The sequence below is a fragment of the Amia ocellicauda genome, chromosome 5 (assembly GCF_036373705.1).
Source record: "Amia ocellicauda isolate fAmiCal2 chromosome 5, fAmiCal2.hap1, whole genome shotgun sequence".
Lineage (NCBI taxonomy): Eukaryota > Metazoa > Chordata > Actinopteri > Amiiformes > Amiidae > Amia > Amia ocellicauda.
In genome coordinates, this window is record NC_089854.1 from 41,215,720 (window position 1) to 41,239,156 (window position 23,437).

The 23,437-nt window shown below is 36.8% G+C and overlaps 1 protein-coding gene across 1 annotated transcript in view; it reads right to left on the reverse strand.

The window, feature by feature from the left end:
- Positions 1-1,834: 1,834 nt before the first annotated feature.
- The window catches only part of LOC136750281 (protein piccolo), a 97,963-nt gene continuing 76,360 nt past the window's right edge, over positions 1,835-23,437 (reverse strand). Inside the window, exons 21-28 of the mRNA XM_066705222.1 lie at positions 22,651-22,831; positions 21,734-21,928; positions 20,098-20,277; positions 18,213-18,348; positions 17,073-17,158; positions 7,612-7,746; positions 7,105-7,250; positions 1,835-5,944 (exon numbers count right to left, since the gene is read on the reverse strand). Of these exons, the coding sequence (XP_066561319.1) occupies positions 5,801-5,944; positions 7,105-7,250; positions 7,612-7,746; positions 17,073-17,158; positions 18,213-18,348; positions 20,098-20,277; positions 21,734-21,928; positions 22,651-22,831 (1,203 nt within the window). The 3' untranslated portion in view covers positions 1,835-5,800. The remainder of the gene's footprint in view (positions 5,945-7,104; positions 7,251-7,611; positions 7,747-17,072; positions 17,159-18,212; positions 18,349-20,097; positions 20,278-21,733; positions 21,929-22,650; positions 22,832-23,437) is intronic.

Consider the following 23,437-nt stretch of genomic DNA (forward strand, 5'->3'; position numbering starts at 1 on the left):
AATTGAACAAGATGAAGCCATGTTGCAAAACTAGGAGCTCTGTTCAGGTCAAACTTGAGAACATTTCATTGCTAACTCGATGTCCTCACCTCAATCCCACAGAACACCTCTGAGAAGACCTGGGGGGGGTGAACCAGGAAACCACTGCCGAGACGAAGTCTTGCTGCACCGGAATCTGTGCTGTGGGAAGAATTTGGGGATTTATCTGTTGCGCCTATACTTCTGGTAATATGAAAATTGCACTTTAACCTCAGTGTTACTGACACAAACAATAGACTGTGACAGAAGGGAAAGGGGTGCTTCAATCACAACAATGCTGGACAATATGTTGGACACATGGACAGCTTGATCGATGGGTGTTAACATCACTATGGCTGCAGTCGACTACTTTGCAGGAGGGATAAAGAATATTGTAGAGCAACTTAGTCAGATTATTAACATGTTAAGTAATTATGCACATGCATATTTTGCAGAAAAGTCCAAAACAATTGCCACACTGAAGGGTATGTTTTATTTTGTGATGAGGTTGTATTGTGTAAATGCTGGGGAGACTCTAAGCATATCTTCCCATTTAGTGTCCATTATGTGAGGCCTAGTAAATTGATGTGAAAACCAGGTATAGGGACAGTGTTTATGTAGCCTGACCCATATGTCTCATGTGGTTTTAAAACACACAAGCACCTCTTACAGATGACCCAAAACTTATCTCATCGGAAGGGAAACTGTTAGGCTTTCAAGATCTGTTACAAAGCACCTACTATGTTCTCTGAGCGACTTTGACACGGGCCAAATTGTGATGGCTGGACGACTGGGTCAGAGCATCTCCAAAACTGCAGCTCTTGTGGGGTGTTCCCGGTCTGCAGTGGTCAGTACCTATCAAAAGTGGTCCAAGGAAGGAAAAGCGGTGAACCGGCGACAAGGTCATGGGCGGCCAAGGCTCACTGATGCACGTGGGGAGTGAAGGCTGGCCCGTGTGGTCCGATCCAACAGACGAGCTACTGTAGCTCAAATTGCTGAAAAAGTGAATGCTGGTGCTTATAGAAAGGTGTCAGAACACACAGTTCATCGCAGTTTGTTGCGTATGGGGCTTCGTAGCTGCAGACCAGTCAGGGTGCCCATGCTGACCCCTGTTCACTGCCGAAAGCGCCTACAATGGGCACATGAGCATCAGAACTGGACCACGGAGCAATGGAAGAAGGTGGCCTGGTCTGATGAATCACGAGTTCAAGGTGTTGACTTGGCCTCCAAATTCCCCAGATCTCAATCCAATCGAGCATCTGTGGGATGTGCTGGACAAACAAGTCCGATCCATGGAGGCCCCACCTCGCAACTTACAGGACTTAAAGGATCTGCTGCTAACGTTTTGGTGCCAGATACCACAGCACACCTTCAGAGGTCTAGTGGAGTCCATGCCTCAACGGGTCAGGGCTGTTTTGGCGGCAAAAGGGGGACCTACACAATATTAGGCAGGTGGTCATAATGTTATGGCTGATCGGTGTGTATGTAACATTTTGTTGTGTGTCTTGGGAGAATCATGAGTATATTCATCCATAAACTAATAATCCTGGTCATTCCTAAATATATTGCTGTTATTTTTAGTGTTCTTTACAAATGGACTGATGATCAATGCAGAAGAATTTAATGAACAGAAATCACATAGTGAAATCAATACAATTTCAAAGCACGTGAAGGTGGATGTGGATTTGTTTTTTTAATATTTATTATTTAGACTCAGTTAAACAGCCGTTTGTACAGCACAATTTGCATAATATCTCGATACATCCTGTGTACAACCACAAAACCATGACATTGTTTTTTTTTCTTTTTTCTTTAAATTTTTACATAGAGTGAAAACCCAGACAAATTTTACAAGCATATCTTTGTACAGTTAGCATACTGCTTTAAATAAATTTATACATTTTGTTTTATAGAATCTGGAAGCAAAAATCATATTAACAAACCACCAACGAAACATGCAACATCCAATGTGAAAACATTTAAATTCTCCTGGATCTACTCAAGTTGATTTTCTTTATTATTCTGTGATATTATTTAAGATGTGAAACTTTAGGTCTGCTGTAGAGTTCTGATGGGTTGACAGCACACAGTCTAATCAGCCAATTATATCATCACCTGAGCACACCACTGGACAACTATACAGATACAGTCAAAGAGAATTTTCTTTTCACATTCACATGCTCAATGCCAGACCAAATAAATATTTTTTTAAATCTCTCTTTTTTTGTAGAAAAAAATGCTATATATTTACAAGGTTACAAATACAGAAACCACATTCTCACAATTCACTTGAAGATAATTGTAAGACTCCTTGGTTTCCAGATCACCAGCAAACAAGAGATTAATAATGGAAACTGAAAATGTAGCAATACTGAAAATTTAAGGAGACAGCATCCATCCATATTTTTTTAATAGAAATTTAAAAAATGGACACGCATAGTAAACATAAAATGTGTTAATTCTTTACCTACAAAGCATCTTGCATTACTCTTTTTATATAATGAACATAAATATATAACTATTTAAAAATCAGGACTGTTAAAGAGGGAATACTGACAAGTGGACCAATCAGTACAACTGATTCAAAAATATAATGAAAAATAAAGAATTCTGTCTCCTTGAATTTCATAACTGTACAGCAATTAAGCCACTTACTATGGGGAAATGTAAATCCACTTTTTTTATCACAGAAGAAAATGCAGCAGTTTTGTGTGCATATATTTCATAAAGCGTTTTGTAAACAAAAATGTTGTGCTGCTGACTGAAAAATGCCCTTTTACCAAATATATCCTTTGCACTCAACTGTTAATAAAATAATGCAAAACAAGCCTCTGAGCAATTAGAAGTATTGCATATAGCAAACGAGAAACTAACCAGAAAGACTAACATAAAGTGCACAAACTCAATGTGAACCATTTACGAACTACTCGAAGTTAAAAAAAAAATACTGATTTTTGTTTTAGAATAATATACAAACGTAAAGTAAAATTCTTTTCTGAAGATTAGTTTTTCCAGACAAAATGTTTGCTTATAGTTCATACGTTAAGAAAAGTGCATTCAAAGCACAAAGTCTATGTTGCATAGAAGTACTTGAACTGAATTGATGGATTTGGTTACAAAACTTAGGTTGGCACATGTTGTAAGCATATTTTAGTATTTAACCAACCCTGTACCTTTGAACACTGCAAAAGCGTAACTGATATCTATGTTAAACCAAGAGCTTTGAAAGACCTCATAACACCCAGTACCATGAAAGGAAAATCAGATGATTATTTGGTGTTTGTGTGTGTTTCTTCTCATTTTCCTTTTATAAAGTCATACCCGACAGGCTACTCCTATTCGATACAAGATTTACGTCTACAATGGAATGGTGCTGGTCAGTTTAAAAGAAGCTCAAAGCCTATCATTTTAAGAAATAATTGTGGGAAATATTAGGCACTCATTTAAAAACAGGAATGGAATAAAAACACAAATATTTATTTGCTGGTATGAACGCTGATTGTGAAATGCATTTGATTTAACCTACTCCATAACATGTCAATTGATTTGTCAGTGTGGGAGTTTTTCATATTGAGAGTTATTGATAGAAAGGAACAGACTGCAAACACATAATAACCTGCTGTAGTGCAAGAACATCGAGTACTGTGAAGGACAACTGGCACCATAATTCAACACAGCTGGACCCAGGACTCCAGGACTATCACATTGTAAACTTTTGAATTTTAGAAAACAGTTTCATAAAGACACCAAAAGTACCTGTGACAACATTTTACAACAATAATCCGGAATGTAGTTTCATACAGAGAAGGCTGGGCAACAAGCACAAAATGTGGTCCTTTGACACAAAATGCATTATTTCCATTGTCTATCTACAAAACAAAAGTGTCAAGTCACTACAATGTCTTCCGAAGGTGCCGATTACTGACTGGAAATGAAGATCCCCTGTCACATTGTCCCATTTCATACGAGAGAACCCATGTTTGAAGCTGACGTGACGAGTGAAGGCAGGGTTTCTAAGATGGAACCCAAGAGGTCCTTAAACCTCTGGTGAAAGATCGCAAACAGCCCTTAAGAATCCACATGTGTGTTCGATATGTGCTATTCTATTTCTCTTGTCTTATTAAGAGCTCAATTACTATAGCAATATTTGTTATAATTTCCTTTGTTTTGTGTTTTTTACAGTAGAGCAAGGAGTGATTAAGCATACACTGATACTAGTTGCACCCAGCATAATACGTTTGACTGAATTACAACAGTGTTCTAGCACCTTATAAAAAACAAATACTAAAAAAATTGAATTTAGTGTTTGGTAAATGCAAAGAAGTCAGTTAGGCTGGTACACCAAAGTCTATCACAAAAAACAGGTATTCCATGTCTTCCAAAAGTTTATTTTCTTTCTTTCTAGGTTTGACCCAACCCAATATGTGATGTATTTCAAAGTAAATCTGAACAGAACAGTTGCTGTGGAAAACATGACCGATGATGTTCTGTGCTCTGGACAAAAAAAAAAAAATAATAATAATTTGAAATTTACATTTGAGTATTCATCCCAATTGTGCTCAATGTTGAAAAAACATCGTCCATGCTTTTTTGTAAGATTATAATAAAATCTGACTCCACGATTGAAATGGGACTTTTTTCATTAGCAACACAGAACTACACCATGTACAAAGTAAACATTATTTAATATTATCCATGATTTATTTACTTCGTACATACTGTAGCACATGTAAACAGCTTTCCATACACTGTACATTTTATACTTTAATTTAAAAAATAAATATATATATAACTATTCTACTTAATAGGATGATAGTGTACTCTTTTAACTGATATGAAATCCAATTTTTATATATATATATATATATATATATATATATATATATATATATATATATATATATATATATATATGGTGGGGACAGGAAAGGGTCTAGCAGCAAATACTGTCCTTTTCTTTAAGTAAACACGTGCATTTTATAATTTGTATTATTCTAAACAGAAGAAGATAATAGGTATAACATAATTTTAATGATGGTCAATGTTATAATGCATGATATACTTATTCAAAACACGTAAAACAAAATATCCTTATATTGTTTAATTTGTCTTTTAAATATTTACAAACTACTGGACAAAATAAAATACAAAATCATTGACTATATCCTGTTCGATAATCATTAATCAGATTGCATCGTTCCCTGCAAACTGAATTGTTTAATAAAAAGAAATAAACACCTACTCGTTCACCTGATTAGACTGTAATGAGTGCAATGAAAAAAGGTTGTTCCCTTCTGATGATTTGGTGGCAATATGCTGACGACAGCTATAGGTACCAGGAAACTTTGTAACCCTCTTGATTGGTGCTATTTTAACACACGTCTGATGCCTTGACTTTTGCCCAAGTTTGTACTGCACATTTAGACCTCTGTGTGATACAGAAAGCCAATTCATATTCATCTCTCGCCCTGCTGGATTTACACCTTCCTGTAAGTGCTTACTGGTTCCTTTAGCATTTAATTCTGTTTCTTCGCTCCATCTTCTCTCCCTTTGCAAACAATCTCACCCATCTCTAAAACGTAATAGCAGCCATATTCAAATGAATTTCATCCCTGAAGTTGTCCCCACCAACTATGAGAGGCTAGCACCTGCTCTCCTTATATAATTGCACAAGGAACTAAATGGCATTGCAAAACCAAAGGACATTGACATCTTTGCTAAAGGACACAAAACTTGAAGTCACTTTAGCCTTGTTTTTTGTTGGTTTGTTTGTTTGTTTTCCTTATGAATGGCTTTGACTAGAGCTGACAAGCAGTTTGTGCCAGTTTACCACTCTTTTTCTCAGGTCCACCTTGTCAAGCCAGATGTAGGTTTCTCCGATCAATGTCTTTTTCATGAACTTCCCTCCATTCGACACCAGAAACAGCTGCACAAGACAAGAAGTTAAGCCACGTCATAATGTGTCCAACACACACGAGCAACAGAAATACATACAGAATACCAACAAATAATGCACAGACATACCTGGGGAAGGAGTCTACATTGTTTATTAGTTAGACATGAGTGTATTTCATATTTTTACATTATGGCATCTGATCCCAATCAAAAGCATGACAATGAACACCAAAAGGCCTAAGCTTATAGATCGTGTATATTAGCATGCATATCAAGGCCCAATGGGAGTACTTCCAGAAGCATCTACAGACAAATTAAAGGAAAAACCTGAATAAATGAGATGCGGAACATAAGGAAAGCAGATGCCTCCAAACAGGTGTACTGCATGATACAATTAAGCAATTAACATCCTTTCATGCTCTGTGGTATGCATACAAATGCTGAGTAGGCCCAGTTGACCTCAATTTTGGGTCAAGATGGCAAGAGGAAAGGATCTAAGTGACTTTGAAAGAGGGGTCATTATTGGGGCACGAATGGCAGGAGCTTCAGTCACAAAGACGCTCAACTGGCTCGTGTTCTGGACAAGTGGGCGAGTGCATGTGTGGGACACCAAGAGAGCGGGACAGGCCTGACTGCTTGACCCCTACACTGAGGGGGTCCGGAGGCTCTGTTATGCTGTGGGGGGCATTTTCCTGGCATGGTTTGGGTCCGCTTAGAGGGAAGGGTCACTGCAAATCATTACTAAGTTATTCTGAGTGATCACCTTTATGCTATGGTGACATATTTCTATCGTCATGGGAGTGGTCTCTTCCAGGATGACAATGCCCCCATCCACAGGGCACGAGGGCTCACTGAATGGTTTGATATGTATGAAAATGATGTGAATCATGCTATGGCATTCGCAGTCACCAAATTGAACACCTATGGGAGATTTTGGACCAACGTGTTATACAGCGCTCTCCACCACCATCATCAAAACACCAAATGTATCTTTTGGAAGAATGGTGTTCATCCCTCCAGTAGAGTTCCAGAGACTGTAGAATCTGTGCCAAGAGCAATGAAGCTGTTCTGGCAGCTCATGGTAGGCCAACACCTTACTGAGACACTTTACGTTGATTTTTCCTTTAATTTGTCACCCGTCTGTATATAAACCTACATGTCCTTTGTAAACTTGATTAGAAATGGTCTCACCTGGATGGAGTGGCCAGCTGGGTTCATATTGAAGCGGAACGTCTCATTGAAAGATGGCTCCCGGTCGTGCCGGCACACTCTGGTCTTCTTCTTGATCACTCTCTTCTGCGTCGCCACGTTAATAACATACAGTTTCACATACAGATCTAGAATGGAATAATGTCAATAGGGTTACACCCCTTCACAACATGTATAAGAGAAAAAGAACAGTGTTGTTATGCTTTCAGTATGTGCATGTGTTTTTTCTCATATTTATTTATTTACCCTCTGAAAACAATAAGAGAAATTAATAGTAGTCGAAAGAATTGTATTTTTCTCATTAAGAAGATGTGAGTGTATAGATAAATGCAGTACTGAGTACCATGTGAGCTCAGGCAATGTTACAATATTGTTCTACACTCAAAACTTATTTGTTTGTTTTTTTGCTTCTCCTTTTTATTTTTAAATTTCTCTGTATTTATTACTCCACTATTAAAATATGTCAAAATGTCAATTAATAATACCTACCTGGAAGGTGATCAGGAGATTTAAATTTATAGGTTATATTTCTGCATTGAAGAATTTCCACTATGAGTTGTTCCCCTTCTGTCTTCATATCTTTCTTCAGAGCAATTTTAATCTCCCCCAACACTTGTGTTTTACCTGTGAAAAAGAATGGGAAAAGAACATGAATTTAACCAGACTACTGAAACAGGGATACATCTGAGCATCTAATTACAAATTAACCCTTGGCGCACGTGCAAAAGGAAAAAAAGCAAAAGTCAATTAGGTTAACGAGCCCTTTAGTCTGAAAGAAAGATCACCCAAAGTAAAACAATAATTATAATAATGATTATGATTATGTTTATAATAATACATTATAGAAACCATTCATATATTTCTTTAAGTGGAGACTAAAGAACTGACTTGCCCTGTCCTATGTTAAAGCACATTGCCAAATTACTCCAAGCCCAATGTCCCTTGATGGGGAAAACAAAGGTTTCAAGGTTGAGGGAGCTCAATAGTACAAGCATTTTTGTATTATTAATAGTAAAGAATGCAGTTTTTGCTTGGCAATCGCATCAGATGTGGACATGACATCAAAAGCTTTCAGTCAAGGGGGTCAATATGTTTCTTTTCATTGGAATCTACTCTGTTTACACAAAATCAGAATAAGCCCTTGACACTGGCCTTTGGGTTTCATTTTTAATTATTAACTTTTCTTTCTCATGTATCTCAGGTCAGATATATTACTGTAACACAATGCTTGATCTCTGCCTCTTATTCAGGTGTATACAAAATACTTTCATACTCGCCAAAGCTGTCTGTACAGTATAAGTGATCTGTCCAAGTTATTATTTTTATACAAAATGAAAAACGTTTATAAAAATGTTCAAATAAATGTAGCCCCACAAATTAACGATCATAATTATCTAATGTAATCAATTAGCAGCTGGGGATAAAAGAAACATTAAAAATATGATTATTTTTTTAATGAGGAGCACAGACACATCTCTCCTGCCTGAAAACATAATTGCAGATCTTCACACAATTAAAAGTGTACGCAGATTTAAATAGACCAAGATAAAACGGACAGCTCCAGAGAATGGTTACAGTAATCTCACAAGCACTGAGGCAAATCCATGGTAAGGTCAGGATTACACATGACAGACTGGGACACACATTTATAGAAAACGGTCACAGATGTCAAATAACATCACAGTCTCGTTGCGCCAACTGGCGAAATGGACAATTGGTTATGACATATTGTGCTCTGCTTCTTTACAGGGCGAAGACTGGCTGTGTCCTATGCTCTCAAGTGTAATAAGATGTGTTGAGGGACTGCAGGCAAGTTCAGGAAGTAATTAAAAGGTATTGTATTACACGCTGCATGCGCATTCTAATAATGGAAATGATACATAAAGAAATGTTGTAACCATTTTTTGTATTTTATGGCCAAAATCAAATATATTCCAGTAAATGGCCTCAACAGTTTAGCTAGACCAGGTGGCTGTGTGCATAGAGACTCTCATAAGTACCATAAACATGACAGGGAATCCACAAGGAGAGCTATACAACCGAATGAGCGCTGCTAAAGCTTGCATTTGACCAGGGTGTCCTCGGCTGACTACACAACAGAGCTCCCCAGTGTTTAGCAGGGGCATGTGCTAATCATTGTTTTGTTAGAAGTATGCAGATGTCCTCTATCTGACTTCTTAGATCTGCGGCCTACCTATTGGTTTGGAAAATAAAAAAATAGTCTCGAGGGAGCATGTCTCTCTCCTTCACTGCTACAATACAGCTGGATGTTCAAAGCTGGCGGGGGATACGACAACAGAAAAACTGAGATGCTGAATAAAATAGAACATTTGATGGTAATTGTAGATGATGTCACTTCCTGTTTTCCACCTGAATCACCTACGGTGGACAGGAATAAGAATTCTCGTTAATCAGCAGTCTGTGTGGCAGATAAAAAATCTGCTTTTCACGTTTTATTAAAGATGCCAACAGCCCTGTAGGTTTTAAGGAAAGGGCAAGAAAATCAATCAGAATGCCAAGAACTAAGACTTGCAAAGGAGTGCAACACACTCACTGATGCAAGGGAATTGCTTCACGAAATATTCAACTTTGCCAGTCGTCTGAAATCGATCATCAGATCCTGTGAAACTGTATCGTACACTGTACAGAGATTTGGTCTCACAGTCTCAGTCACATTGGATTGTGTGTAATGTATTTTACATAGGACTTAAAGAATCATTTTTAAATCTCTGTTGCTTTGTGTATTTGTGCCTTCTTTGGTCATATACAGATATTAAAAGACTCATCCACTTTTGGTAACATTTTTTAAGTGCCTCCACTTGCTTATATCTAAAACATTAATCTCCAGCTTATTATTGGAAACACCTCAACAATAATACTGTGCAAATGCAAGGATAACTACATGTGCTGCAGAAGGTTGTGTATTCTCAGAGAGACTCTTTAACATACTGCCTCATAATGTTGTATTTCATAGGTTTTTGACTGTATACTTCAATGCTTGCTTGGACACTATTTTCAAAAGCACAAAATATACACTGTAGAGCACAGAACACAGATAAATACGTAAACTAGTTAACCACTTAGTCGTAAAGGGAATCTAACAGACACAGGAAAATGTAATTAAGTACGATTTGCTAATGAGGTGTCTTGTGCTATTTGTATTGCTAATCGCAGACTGCTTCCCCTCAGGAACTCAATTCGTGCTCTAGGATTAAGTCCCTTAATCAGTTCCATTGAGCATGCCCATGGATTGAGTGCCCTCATCCCCATTGGGAGCCATCTGCACATGTTGATATCAGTTATTTATGGACCTGGCCATTTCCCTGGGAGACTTGTTTCTATGCAAGGCGCAGTGTGGACACAGGGTGGGTGGTTTTCACTGGTACAGATCATAGAAATGTTAATTGCCAACATTAAACTGCTTAATTTAAGGACATTTTCAATGTGCACATCTCAGATCATCTATGGTACTACTACTACTACTACTACTACTACTACTACTACTACTACTACTACTAATAATAATAATAATAATAATAATAATAATAAGTGATAATTCAATTAATTTGTAAAATACATATTTAATATGTAAAGACTATCACTTTAATGTTTTTCTTGTAGTAGCATCACTATCATGATATTACTTGAAGGCAAGTATAATAATAAATATATTAATAATAATAATATAATGTTGATTTATGATGTTCCTATATCTAATCTCAATGCATACATATTTGTGAAGTAATTTCAATGCAGTTTCCATTGAGCTGAGGGGATGTTTCAGTGTGTGTCCACAAGGTGGGGCAAAGTTACAACAGAACAGGTCCTAAAACTGTTCTCCATATGCCACTGGTGGCCAGCAAGCTGTTTTTAGGTTTTCTGTTGATAGGTTATATAATAACAGGGATGGAGCATCAATATGGTTAGTCTTAATTAAATATGCATGCAGGAATGGTCTTATTATTACATAATCAGTTTTTTGTTATTGCAGCTAAGATGTGCACAGGAATAAAGTTTAGGGATAAAATGAGGGTAACATTTTGGATTGGGGTTAGGGTTAGAAAACTACATTATTTATTAGGGTAAGAGCTGTGATACAGTTATGATCATTATTCTCATAAGTGCACATGTGGATGTTTATAAATAAAAATGTTTCACTGGGTGAAAAATGTAAATGAATCAATTACTACAGCTTATTTCATAGATCCGTGTATAAGAGGGTCTTGTCAATATTTGTCAATATAAAACCATCCAAATTCTACCCATTTCTAAAAGTTATAAGATAAGCAGTATCTACTAAATCATGTTGAATGTCTACCCTTGTGTCTAGTGAAATCCTGTACTGATGTATTGAGTCTAAATGCACTTGATTAAACTACCTCAATCCCTTCCTCAAGGAATCTAACTGGCCTGAATTCTGTGTCCAGGCTAAAGACATTAACATGGAGATTAACTGAAATCAAAATTCACTCTTTGACTGCCCTTTGGCATTTTAATTGTCATGTAAGGTAAAAGTGTAAATATTTAACAAGCGGACATCTGCTTCTATGAGCCATTGTAGTGTCAGTGTGCATTAGGATAATCATAGACTCAATGACAGCTCACATAAGGGGTCTTGACACATACTATGATTAAAGATGACACAAATGAATGCAAATCATGAATATAATCTAGACTGAAAAGGCTCCTTATCCTTTAAGACAAGATGCAAATATTAATACACAGGTTTTTTTTTAATTTGGCCCCCGACAACTTTTATTTTTGTTTCCCCATGTTCGTTCAGTTGTTTCATGCTGACAATGAAACAGAAATAATGTGTCATTTTTTATTAACATTTCCTATTATGTAAATGTAAAAAAAAAAAAAAAAACAACAACAACAACAACAAAAACGGGTATTCAATAAAAACACATAAAGGGAGCAATGTATATATAGAGAGATTTACTTCAACAAATTAATATTAAAAGGGTGAACTGAGGGGGAGTTTTTTAAGTGTCTTAGTATGGTGAAACTCATTACAATTGTTATAAGTAACAGTGTTATTAGATATACATAAATACTTATATAGCTGCAGTGCTGTGTTCAGCCACAAAGCTAAGATCATGATCAGTTTGAAGAATATGGGTAAGGACAGATATACACTAGAGTTGGGAGAACATTACATTTGCAGAATCAATTTTAAAAATTTCTATCAGTGTAACTCTCATACTCTCACAAATAAAAAAAACAACTACATAAATATGCACAAAAACTTTAGATAGTGTGACTCATCAGGTACCGAAATAAAACAAGAATATCTTAGGACTGAAATAGATATTGTGATATCAAGTGTCGGTATTCTAAAAATAAAGGAAGACATTCATTTTGATGTCTCAATCTTGGGCTGGATAAAATATTAAAATGTTTGCTAGCAATTGTATGCACAAGCATTAGCAATATTAAATCAAATTACTTGTGTGATTCTAAACCTTCATGGTATTAAAACAACAACAAAAACAAAAAGGAAGCTTCTCGCAGCTCCTTATTCACAAAACAAGGCTGTGCGAGTGGTAATTTTCTTGATGTAATAAAACAAACAAACAGAAAACAACTACTAGAAACGGCTCTTGCGGCTTCCCTTTTTTTAGATGTTGTTTCAGGTTCATAAAGGACTTCAGCAGACAAATACAGAGTGAAAAACAAAACCTATACTTTGACAGAAAATACATAAATGATTTATTGCATTTGATATGAATTATTAAATTATAATTAAAATAGAGATTAACGCATTTGAGGTTCTTTGACCTAGAATGTCTTTGCAGGTAGGGCAAAGTTTTGAACTTTGCCCTACCTGCAAATCCCAAATGACAAACTTGTAGTCCTACGCAATCTTGGTTTAACAAGACCACTTTCTACTACTTAACATTAATAACATGACAGGGTTACAAATATGCAATATTCGAAATGTCAAGATATCCTCAAAGTAAATGTAAAAAATAAAAATAGAGATTGTATATTCAAAACACAGAAATCCAGCAGCAAATACATTTTTCAACATTAACAGTATTCAAAAGTGTGTATAACTTTAAGAATATATATTTGAAACCTTAATACTAAACAATTGCCTGTTAAAGCAGGCTACCATGATGATTTGAAGTTTCACTTAAAGAGAAGCTACTTTAAAAGCCTTTTACAGTCTTGTGAGGAGAGATGCAGCAGAATGCCAATGAATAGAACAGCAGATAATACTTTTGCACAAAGATAAAAAACATATCTCTAAATTATATTTCAAATGGCTTCAAATGTGTATTTTGAACAGAATTCATTTACATGTTCACCCTTCTTCAGTCCTCAGTAAGCCGTGGCACAAGGTGTCAACGTGAGGAAAAAGAATGTCACTTACAAATGACTCATCAGCGTTTTGTGTTAGAGCAATTAACAGCCCATAAAAACCACATCAGATGAATACCTCCTTTTTAGTTAGATGCTGTTCAACTGAAAATGAATGCCTTAATGTCTCTATAATTGCCTGAATTCTGCCATTTTCAAGTTGAATGTAAAAACTGAAAGGATGTCATTCATGTTTTTTATTTCACCGCGTTCAGATGTCATACTCGCAAAGTGCAGCTAATCTGCTGTGAAAAAACCTAATTGATATATTCCTCTCGATGACAGATTTGGTGTTAAACATCTACATGATCAACAGGTTTTGTTACTGAAACTCTTCCCGGCAGTGCAGTACTGCCTGAGAGATGTGATATACCTCAAGGGGTCACTGGGGGGAACTACACTGTCTCCTGTCTTAGCATCAAAAAGCAGGCAATATGGGGAGGGTCTGCCTGTATGACGCTCACAACAGCTGTGTTAGACAATTGGGTTCACTTGGAAATTACACTGTCCCCATCCCCTTTGGGTAGTATTCCCAACTTGAAAGATTTGCTGTTGCATAATGTCTCAATGATTGTCTTGCAGTGTAAAATCATATCAACTGTGTACACTTGCATGCTAATATTAATAGGGAGATTCAGGGATTAATTAAACTGGGTGTTAAAACATGTACTGCTAGTTGCACAGTCAACAGTCTTGGACTACCCTACCTACAATAACAAAATAACTTGCTCAAAAATCAATATACCTTGCAATATAAATCACAAGCAGCTGGGTCTGCTAGGATACAAAACTGAATTAATTTAAAAACTTTCATATGCTACATTTTATTTACAGTACAAAACAGTTTCTGCTGTGTAACATTTAACACTGTCATATATACTGGAAGAATGTCAGAAAAGAGTCATTGTTTAGTGTTGTTTTAGCCCTGTGTAAGCACCTGCATTAAAAGCAATTTGTCATTCTGTCTGTGAGTAAGGGAGTGCCAGGCCCATGGCTGAACATTTTACTTAAATCAAATTGCTCAGCTTTTTGAAGCGATAGTCCCATTGCAGTGATTCCAGTTAGAAAAACCACAACTGTCGGTTCAAGCAAGATACACAAACAGTATCCCTATCACTAGACACATTATGCATCTACTTTTAGGCAGATCACACTGGGCATCATAACATCAAAAGTTGTATGTTTACCTACTGTATTTTACCACAATTACATATCTAAATTGTAATGAGACTAGACTGTGATTCAGCATATTTATATGGTGCTTAGAGATCTTATGAAGTTAAAATTACATATTTGATTGTAAGAAAACTAATTTTGGAAGACATTATACAGATTTTACATTTTCAGTGGTTAATTACATCCTCTAGTTTCAATTAACACAGACAAACACACAGCCAAATACACTCACCTAAAGGATTATTAGGAACACCTGTTCAATTTCTCATTAATGCAATTATCTAACCAACCAATCACATGGCAGTTGCTTCAATGCATTTAGGGGTGTGGTCCTGGTCAAGACAATCTCCTGAACTCCAAACTGAATGTCTGAATGGGAAAAAAAGGTGATTTAAGCAATTTTGAGCGTGGCATGGTTGTTGGTGCCAGACGGGCCGGTCTGAGTATTTCACAATCTGCTCAGTTACTGGGATTTTCACGCACAACCATTTCTAGGGTTTACAAAGAATGGTGTGAAAAGGGAAAAACATCCAAATAATCCTTTAGGTGAGTGTATATATATGAGTAAAACAATGACTATATATACATGTACACTCACCTAAAGGATTATTAGGAACACCATACTAATACTGTGTTTGACCCCCTTTCGCCTTCAGAACTGCCTTAATTCTACGTGGCATTGATTCAACAAGGTGCTGAAAGCATTCTTTAGAAATGTTGGCCCATATTGATAGGATAGCATCTTGCAGTTGATGGAGATTTGTGGGATGCACATCCAGGGCACGAAGCTCCCGTTACACCACATCCCAAAGATGCTCTATTGGGTTGAGATCTGGTGACTGTGGGGGCCAGTTTAGTACAGTGAACTCATTGTCATGTTCAAGAAACCAATTTGAAATGATTCGACCTTTGTGACATGGTGCATTATCCTGCTGGAAGTAGCCATCAGAGGATGGGTACATGGTGGACATAAAGGGATGGACATGGTCAGAAACAATGCTCAGGTAGGCCGTGGCATTTAAACGATGCCCAATTGGCACTAAGGGGCCTAAAGTGTGCCAAGAAAACATCCCCCACACCATTACACCACCACCACCAGCCTGCACAGTGGTAACAAGGCATGATGGATCCATGTTCTCATTCTGTTTACGCCAAATTCTGACTCTACCATCTGAATGTCTCAACAGAAATCGAGACTCATCAGACCAGGCAACATTTTTCCAGTCTTCAACTGTCCAATTTTGGTGAGCTTGTGCAAATTGTAGCCTCTTTTTCCTATTTGTAGTGGAGATGAGTGGTACCCGCTGGGGTCTTCTGCTGTTGTAGCCCATCCGCCTCAAGGTTGTACGTGTTGTGGCTTCACAAATGCTTTGCTGCATACCTCGGTTGCAACGAGTGCTTATTTCAGTCAAAGTTGCTCTTCTACCAGCTTGAATCAGTCGGCCCATTCTCCTCTGACCTCTAGCATCAACAAGGCATTTTCGCCCACAGGACTGCCGCATACTGGATGTTTTTCCCTTTTCACACCATTCTTTGTAAACCCTAGAAATGGTTGTGCGTGAAAATCCCAGTAACTGAGCAGATTGTGAAATACTCAGACCGGCCCGTCTGGCACCAACAACCATGCCACGCTCAAAATTGCTTAAATCACCTTTCTTTCCCATTCAGACATTCAGTTTGGAGTTCAGGAGATTGTCTTGACCAGGACCACACCCCTAAATGCATTGAAGCAACTGCCATGTGATTGGTTGGTTAGATAATTGCATTAATGAGAAATTGAACAGGTGTTCCTAATAATCCTTTAGGTGAGTGTATATATACATGAGTAAAACAATGACTATTGTTTTCTGTGAATTGTCAGACTTTAAAGCCTTTGTTCCTGTTTTATATTGTTTTGGTGCACTGAAACAATGGTCATTAATCAATGCCTTTTGCCCCTAATCAATCTGGCGGTTTTCAGCAGCAATTATATTTTTGTCATTGACAGACTCAGCAGAGCTGTATTTTCCAGACAGCTGACGTGATTCAGATCTTGGTGTCAAACACAAATTGATGAGAGTGGGTTACAGTGCTCCAGCGTGAAAAAAAATCACCCAATTATGGTTGTTAATTAAAAGTGTAGGTTTCATTAAAGGAAAACATAGCTCTTGTCATGAATGTTGGTGTTGGCCAAGGGCTGACGTTGTGGCCTGCGATGGAGCTGATATGAGGGCAGGCATCTCATTGGTGTCAAAGAATAAATGTAGACTGTCAACACTTTGGCACGGCAATGTAGTATCATAGTTAGGATGAAAATGGCTTAATTAATCTATATTCTCATATTAGTTGCCAAGGTGGATATGTAAAAAAAGAGTAAATAATAAATTAATGAATATATTGGATTTGTTTTTAGTTTCGTATCTTACTGTCTGCTTCTCCAAGGCCCAAAGGTGTCTGCTTCAGTGGATCCTGTCCTCTGGTCTTATCAGTGCCATTTGGAATAGTCTTTCCCCTTTTGGAACAACAAACAAATACAGTATGTAGTGCGTGTATATATTAATATACCAATATTCTTTCAGATACATATATAGAGTGCTTATATATGGTTGTTTATCACTCTACAGCCTTCAAAGCAAAGATTCAAAGATTGTGTTTTCAAACAACTTAACTGAATTCAAAGAATATTTATCTGTTTGTAAAACAGCTGTAGAACAGGTTTGTGCTCATCAACTGAAAAATACTATCAACTGGAAACATATTAACAGGGCAGGATAAATAATGAGAAAAAAATTAAATATTGGTTCTTTCCATTTCATCTATATTTTTTTCTGGCTTTGAAAAATGTGTTTCAGGGAATTTTACATGTAGGTTCGATATTATTTTATTTTTTTCAAGGAATTCAGAAATATGTTTAAATAGCTTTTTCTTTTCTCTTTCCAACACCTTGCAGTGAGTTAAGTGGAAGCTGGCAAACACTGTAGAGGTTCTAATAAGCTTCCAAGGACTATAGGATTGCTGCCAAGTGAATCATTCATTAATTTATTATGTTAATCAAATTATCATGCATCCTTATGTATTTAAAGGCTTGCACTGAGAATGACTGAACCCCTGAAGGAATGGTTTGTCAGTTTTGATCCTTACAAAGTCTCAACTGCAGCTGCATTTTAAAAATTTGCTTTTGAATTGAAGCACCATGAGTTTTCAATCATAGTGCATCTGGAGGAGAAAACAAAATATACGGCTTTCATGTAAACATACATTAACAGCAGTCTACCTCTAGTTGAAACGGCACCCACCAATGGCTAATTGAAAACACAGTACGTCTGTAATGCAGTGTAAATAGAAGAAATACAAAGCTGCCATTAGGTTACTGGAATTTTCATTTGGCAGGAGGGTCAAAGTTTTGATTTGGTCTGGGCCTAAGTTTGTCTAATAAATGAGTCTGATAGTCTTGATAAACTCAACTAGGCATGTCAGGCAGGGAATAAGAAGTTTAACACATGTAATCTGCAATAAATTAATATATTAGCCAGATAATATGTAGACACATATATTTATATACTTACATTCGAGGGATGGGGAAGATATTGTTCTCTCCTGCTGTTGTGCTGCCTTCGCTGTCTACACTGTATCCACTGCCAAAGCTGCTGATTGAAGAGGCAGTCGATACAGAGGACTCTGTGACTCTGTGGCCGGACCTTGCTGTACAAAGAATGAACAGCACTATAAAGTGAGAGCATTCAATCCTTACATTGCCTGAAGCTACTGCAGTGCAAAAGTCATTCCCGTGGCTCGTGTGGAGTTCCAATAAACACAGGTCGAGGTGAAGTCGAGAAGCGGGAAAACACCTCTCCATCGAGCTGAATAAACGTAAAGCCTTTTCCTCACCTACTAGACATGTTCTTACCTTAAATGTACATCAGGTATATGCTCATTTTGTTTCTGAGACTGTGGGCTAGACCAAGTCAAATCTGTATCACACGCAGTTTTTCCTTTCAGTATCTATCATGTGAATGGGTCTGTTTTGCGATCTGGTATTATACTTTCACGTTTTCACACTCATTCCCTAATACGTTCTTGTTTCCCTAATATGGTATCTTCTCTGCGTTGTTCTGCACAGATTCTGGCATACAAATATCTCCTCAATATAACAATGAACATGTTTTCTGTTCCACCTGAGCTGCAAACAATATTTGCTTAATTAAGTTAAGTTACTCTTATATGACTCCCTAGACAAAATCAATACATTCAGTATAATACTGAATAATTAAATGTAATACATAAATATTTTGTATTGATGAGTATTTACAGTAATCCATATGTTGTTTAGATATCCTGATTAGACAAGGACACACACAAATGCTTAATTAAACATTAATAAAGAAAAACAATTATAAAAGCATAAACACAAGCTTATATGTATATATACAGAATGCCAACATACGTGCTAAAGGTAGATCAAGAAATGCACATTTAAATACACACAAACTACACAGAACAATCCCTATTTTTAAAATATTAGGACACTTTATATATTTATTATTTAGTTTAGGACATTTGTTGTTTGTTTATTTCTTTTCAGTTACAAAACAATAAAAAAACAAATATTGAGTAATTAAATATAACTCTTTATTAAATGTCAAATATTATTCCTTTAGGAAGTTAGTGTAAAACAGATTTAAAATGGTTATGTTTTTAAGAGACCGCAGTTTGACATTAGTTTAAAAACTTTATTTAGTTTCATAAGATGCATATTAGCTCACCTTTCAGACACTTATCTTTCACACCATTTTACATGCTCTTATATAATAAGTAGATATTAAGGCACTTACTAATTATTTCCTAATTTGTATATTTATATATCCAACATTGAAATATAATGTATGATAAAAACTTATAAAGAACAGAATGAAAGAAAGAAAGAAATATTGCTGCCTATTAATGAAATATGATATGAAATGTGTGGCTTGCTATGAAACCCTTCAAAATAATTCATTTATAGTGCAACTTCTTCACAAGGCTGCAACATTTTCACTTTTCATGTGTGCCGGGAGTTTTGCCTTCAACGGACTTTGTCAATCCATTGTTATGTAAAATGAACATACATTCAACAACTCAGGCACATATACGTGTTACAGAGACATGTTTTTTTCAGATATTTAAATAAAACATTCCTGCCTGCATTGCCAATGCTCAATATTAATTTTTGGCATTCGTAAACTGTAAACAGCCTTAAAGAAGTGCACCGCCCCACATGGAAAACTCACATATTTATAATATATATTGACATATTTATATTGTATTTTAAATATACTACAAATACCTTAAAATATATTGTACACATATGAATTTTCCATATGGGCTTGTATGAATTATTCAGGAAACACAGTAGATTCTAGGAATACAGTTAATCCCCTACGGTTTCAGTGAGAACAGAAGTGCATTTCTCACCTTCGGTCTTGGGAGTTCCTTCAGACATCACTTTCCTGATGGCGAGCTGACTTGTATCTTTGCTCTCATTGGCGGGTGATGGCAGATTGTCAGACTGAGTTCTTTGAATTGGGAAGACTCCTGCTATGCTGTGTCTGTGCTGCTTCTTGGCATGACTTGCCAGACTGCTTTTATGAACTGCTGCGGCAAGTGTGGGTGAAATGGAAACCCAGAGTATGTATCCTCACATGGTACCAGCTTACGTGTCATACATGCAAACAAAAGTGTGTGTTTGGGTTTGGTTTTCCTTGTTGGTTGTCTTTGTACTTCGTCTGAAATCTAAGTAAGTCGTGTTCCAGACACCAAAAAAGACATCACATGCACAGCATCAAAAGGGTCGAGCTTTTCAAAACTGGCTGTTTTATACATACATTATATATTCTGATGTTGGGGGGCTTTAGATGCCTCCTTCAAACATGTCTGTCCTGGACAAAAGTACATCTAAAAGCCCACATCATACTATGAATGTGCAAACCCAATCTTGGTTTCCAAACTCAGGGATGGGAAGACAGACAGGGTTTTCTTAGAAACAAAGCATTGAGAAAACGCACTTCATAGTGTAATACATATGCTCTATTAGTTTCTTTAGCTCAGTTGGATAGACCCTTATCGTTTGTAACTTTCCTTAGCCCATTCCCCCAGAAAGCTCATACGTTACCACATTGCCTTCCTCTAATGTAGGTTTCAGTATTACTATTAGCTGTTTATATTAGCCATTTTCTGGTCTAACTAATGCTGATTACCTGTTTAACAGTATTTAGACATATCAGTGTATTAAAGGATATTATTTACTTGTAGGAACACTTTCATTTTGTGGTACTTATTTCGCGTATTAGCGGAAGAAGATGCTTAATCTCATGAGGGATGTTTAATATATAGACCATAACAGTTTCCATGGCGTTATGAGATTTGTAAAAAATACTAATTTGTCTGTGCTACTGTTAAAGGTATCATGTTATACTTTATTGACAAATATACATGGAAGTGTTTATATAGTTTCTGCTGAATGTGCTACCTTGGTAGTCACAGAAACATTTACTCTATATAACTCTATATATAAGGTGATAGTAGTAAAACAAAGTACTCTAATTAGTAAAATATATAATACAATTATCTTTTAAATGACAACATTTTATATATATATATATATATATATATATAGTTATAGATATTATATATTATTTATTTATTTATTTATTTATTTATACAAGTTTAAATTTACTGTCAGGGTTATTCAGAAGGTTGTGCTTAGTTTATATCAAACAACTTGTGTTTCCATGTTATTTATTTGTTACTAATGGTTGCTTGAAAGATGATGTTTAAGAATGGTATCGTTTAAACAGCCAGTTTCACTCCCCTTTTCATAAATAAAAAGGGTAATAACATTTGTCAAGGTGAACTCAGTGAAGTATATTATCTACACAAATAGGTACATACAGAAACTTGTGAGCAGACTGTGTTTACAGGAATTAAAAAGGCAGGGAAATAACGGAACTTAACAAAAGCAAACAAACGGAAGAAGGGGAAGGGAAAGAACAAAGGTAGCAACAGATGAGAGTTAAGCTGCCATGCTGAGGAAGTTATTTGCGTCGTTTACTTGGTTGAAGGCGGAGCTGTTGGACAGCTGCTTCGGCTGCTGCAATTGCAGCCCCCGCATCTTCAAGGTGCGTCTGAGTGACACTGGTTTTGCTTTGACTGCGAGATGGTCCATGAGAACGTAAATGTCCCTCGGAGGAGGACTTGGAACTGCCAGGGCTACTGTGAGATTTCTCAATAGTGGGCACCTGCATGTCTAAAACAACAGTTCCATGATTTTCTTTAAAACAATAAAAAAAATAAAAAACCTGGAAGTCTACATCATTAACCTGCTCCCTTCATCCCATGCATCCGTGCTTCAGCTTGCCTTGGCATTTTCTAATTTTTTACATTCTCCAAGTTTTGAGCACTCAAATTGCAGTTTACATTATTTTTTTGGGTCACCAGTTGCCATATTTAGACTTATTTAGAAAACCTGTCATGAAGCATGCTCGGCAGTACTGGCTTTTAAAAATAGTTTAAAAACAGAATAAAAATGTAGCACAATTCATCTGTGATAACATACATGTCTTCAAAAACATTTTTTTTCTGGGTTAGTAATTGTCAGGTCAGTCAAAATAAAATGCATCTCTGTTATTACCTCAATCACACGGCCTTTAAAGTATAAAACCAATTATTTTTCTACTTTTAATGACCAAGATTAATTTACCAAGACAGACCTTCATGAACCTGGAAAGCCTGAAGACTGCAAGTGTCCTACGAGACACACACATAGTCTAGTCAACTGCTCTGGTTCACTTCACTACAAGGAAGAGGCAAGACTCTGCTGCCCACTGGAGGACAGTCCTACACTGTGGGTACAGTTTAAAATGGCTATAATATCAGTGTCCATGGGAAATGACATGGTACAAAACTAAAATATAACAAAATGAACAAGGGAACCTTTAGATCGTTCCTGGATGAAAAAGATTTCCATACCCTTTGAAGGATCTGGGAATATCCCATGGCTTCTGCTCTTGATCACGGATGGCTTTGGTGACTGCTGGTTGGCTTGCCCAGAATGAGACCTTCCATGGTCAATATTTTCGCTCTGCTCCTTCAGTGGGAACCATCTTGGGGTGTTATCCAGGTGTGAGGTGTTAGATAGGTCAATCAGCACCTGGAAAAGTCATCAATAACTTCAGAAAATCTGAAAACGTTTTTAAAATTTCACACATATATATGTATATTTATATATATACCGATCAGCCATAACATTATGACCACTGACAGGTGAAGTGAATAACACTGATAATCTCATTATCATGACACCTGTCAGTGGGTGGGATATATTAGGCAGCAAGTGAACATTTTGTCCTCAAAGTTGAAGCAGGAAAAATGGGCAAGTGTAAGGATCTTTGACTTTGACAAGGGCCAAATTGTGATGGCTAGATGACTGGGTCAAAGCATCTCCAAAACTGCAGCTCTTGTGGGGTCCAAATTCTTGTCCAAATTCCCCAGATCTCAATCCAATTGAGCATCTGTGGGATGTGCTGGACAAACAAGTCCGATCCATGGAGGCCCCACCTCGCAACTTACAGGACTTAAAGGATCTGCTGCTAACGTCTTGGTGCCGGAAACCACAGCACACCTTCAGAGGTCTAGTGGAGTCCATGCCTCAACGGGTCAGGGCTGTTTTGTCGGCAAAAGGGGGACCTACACAATATTAGGCAGGTGGTCATAATGTTATGGCTGATTGGTGTATATATATATATATAATAGAAAT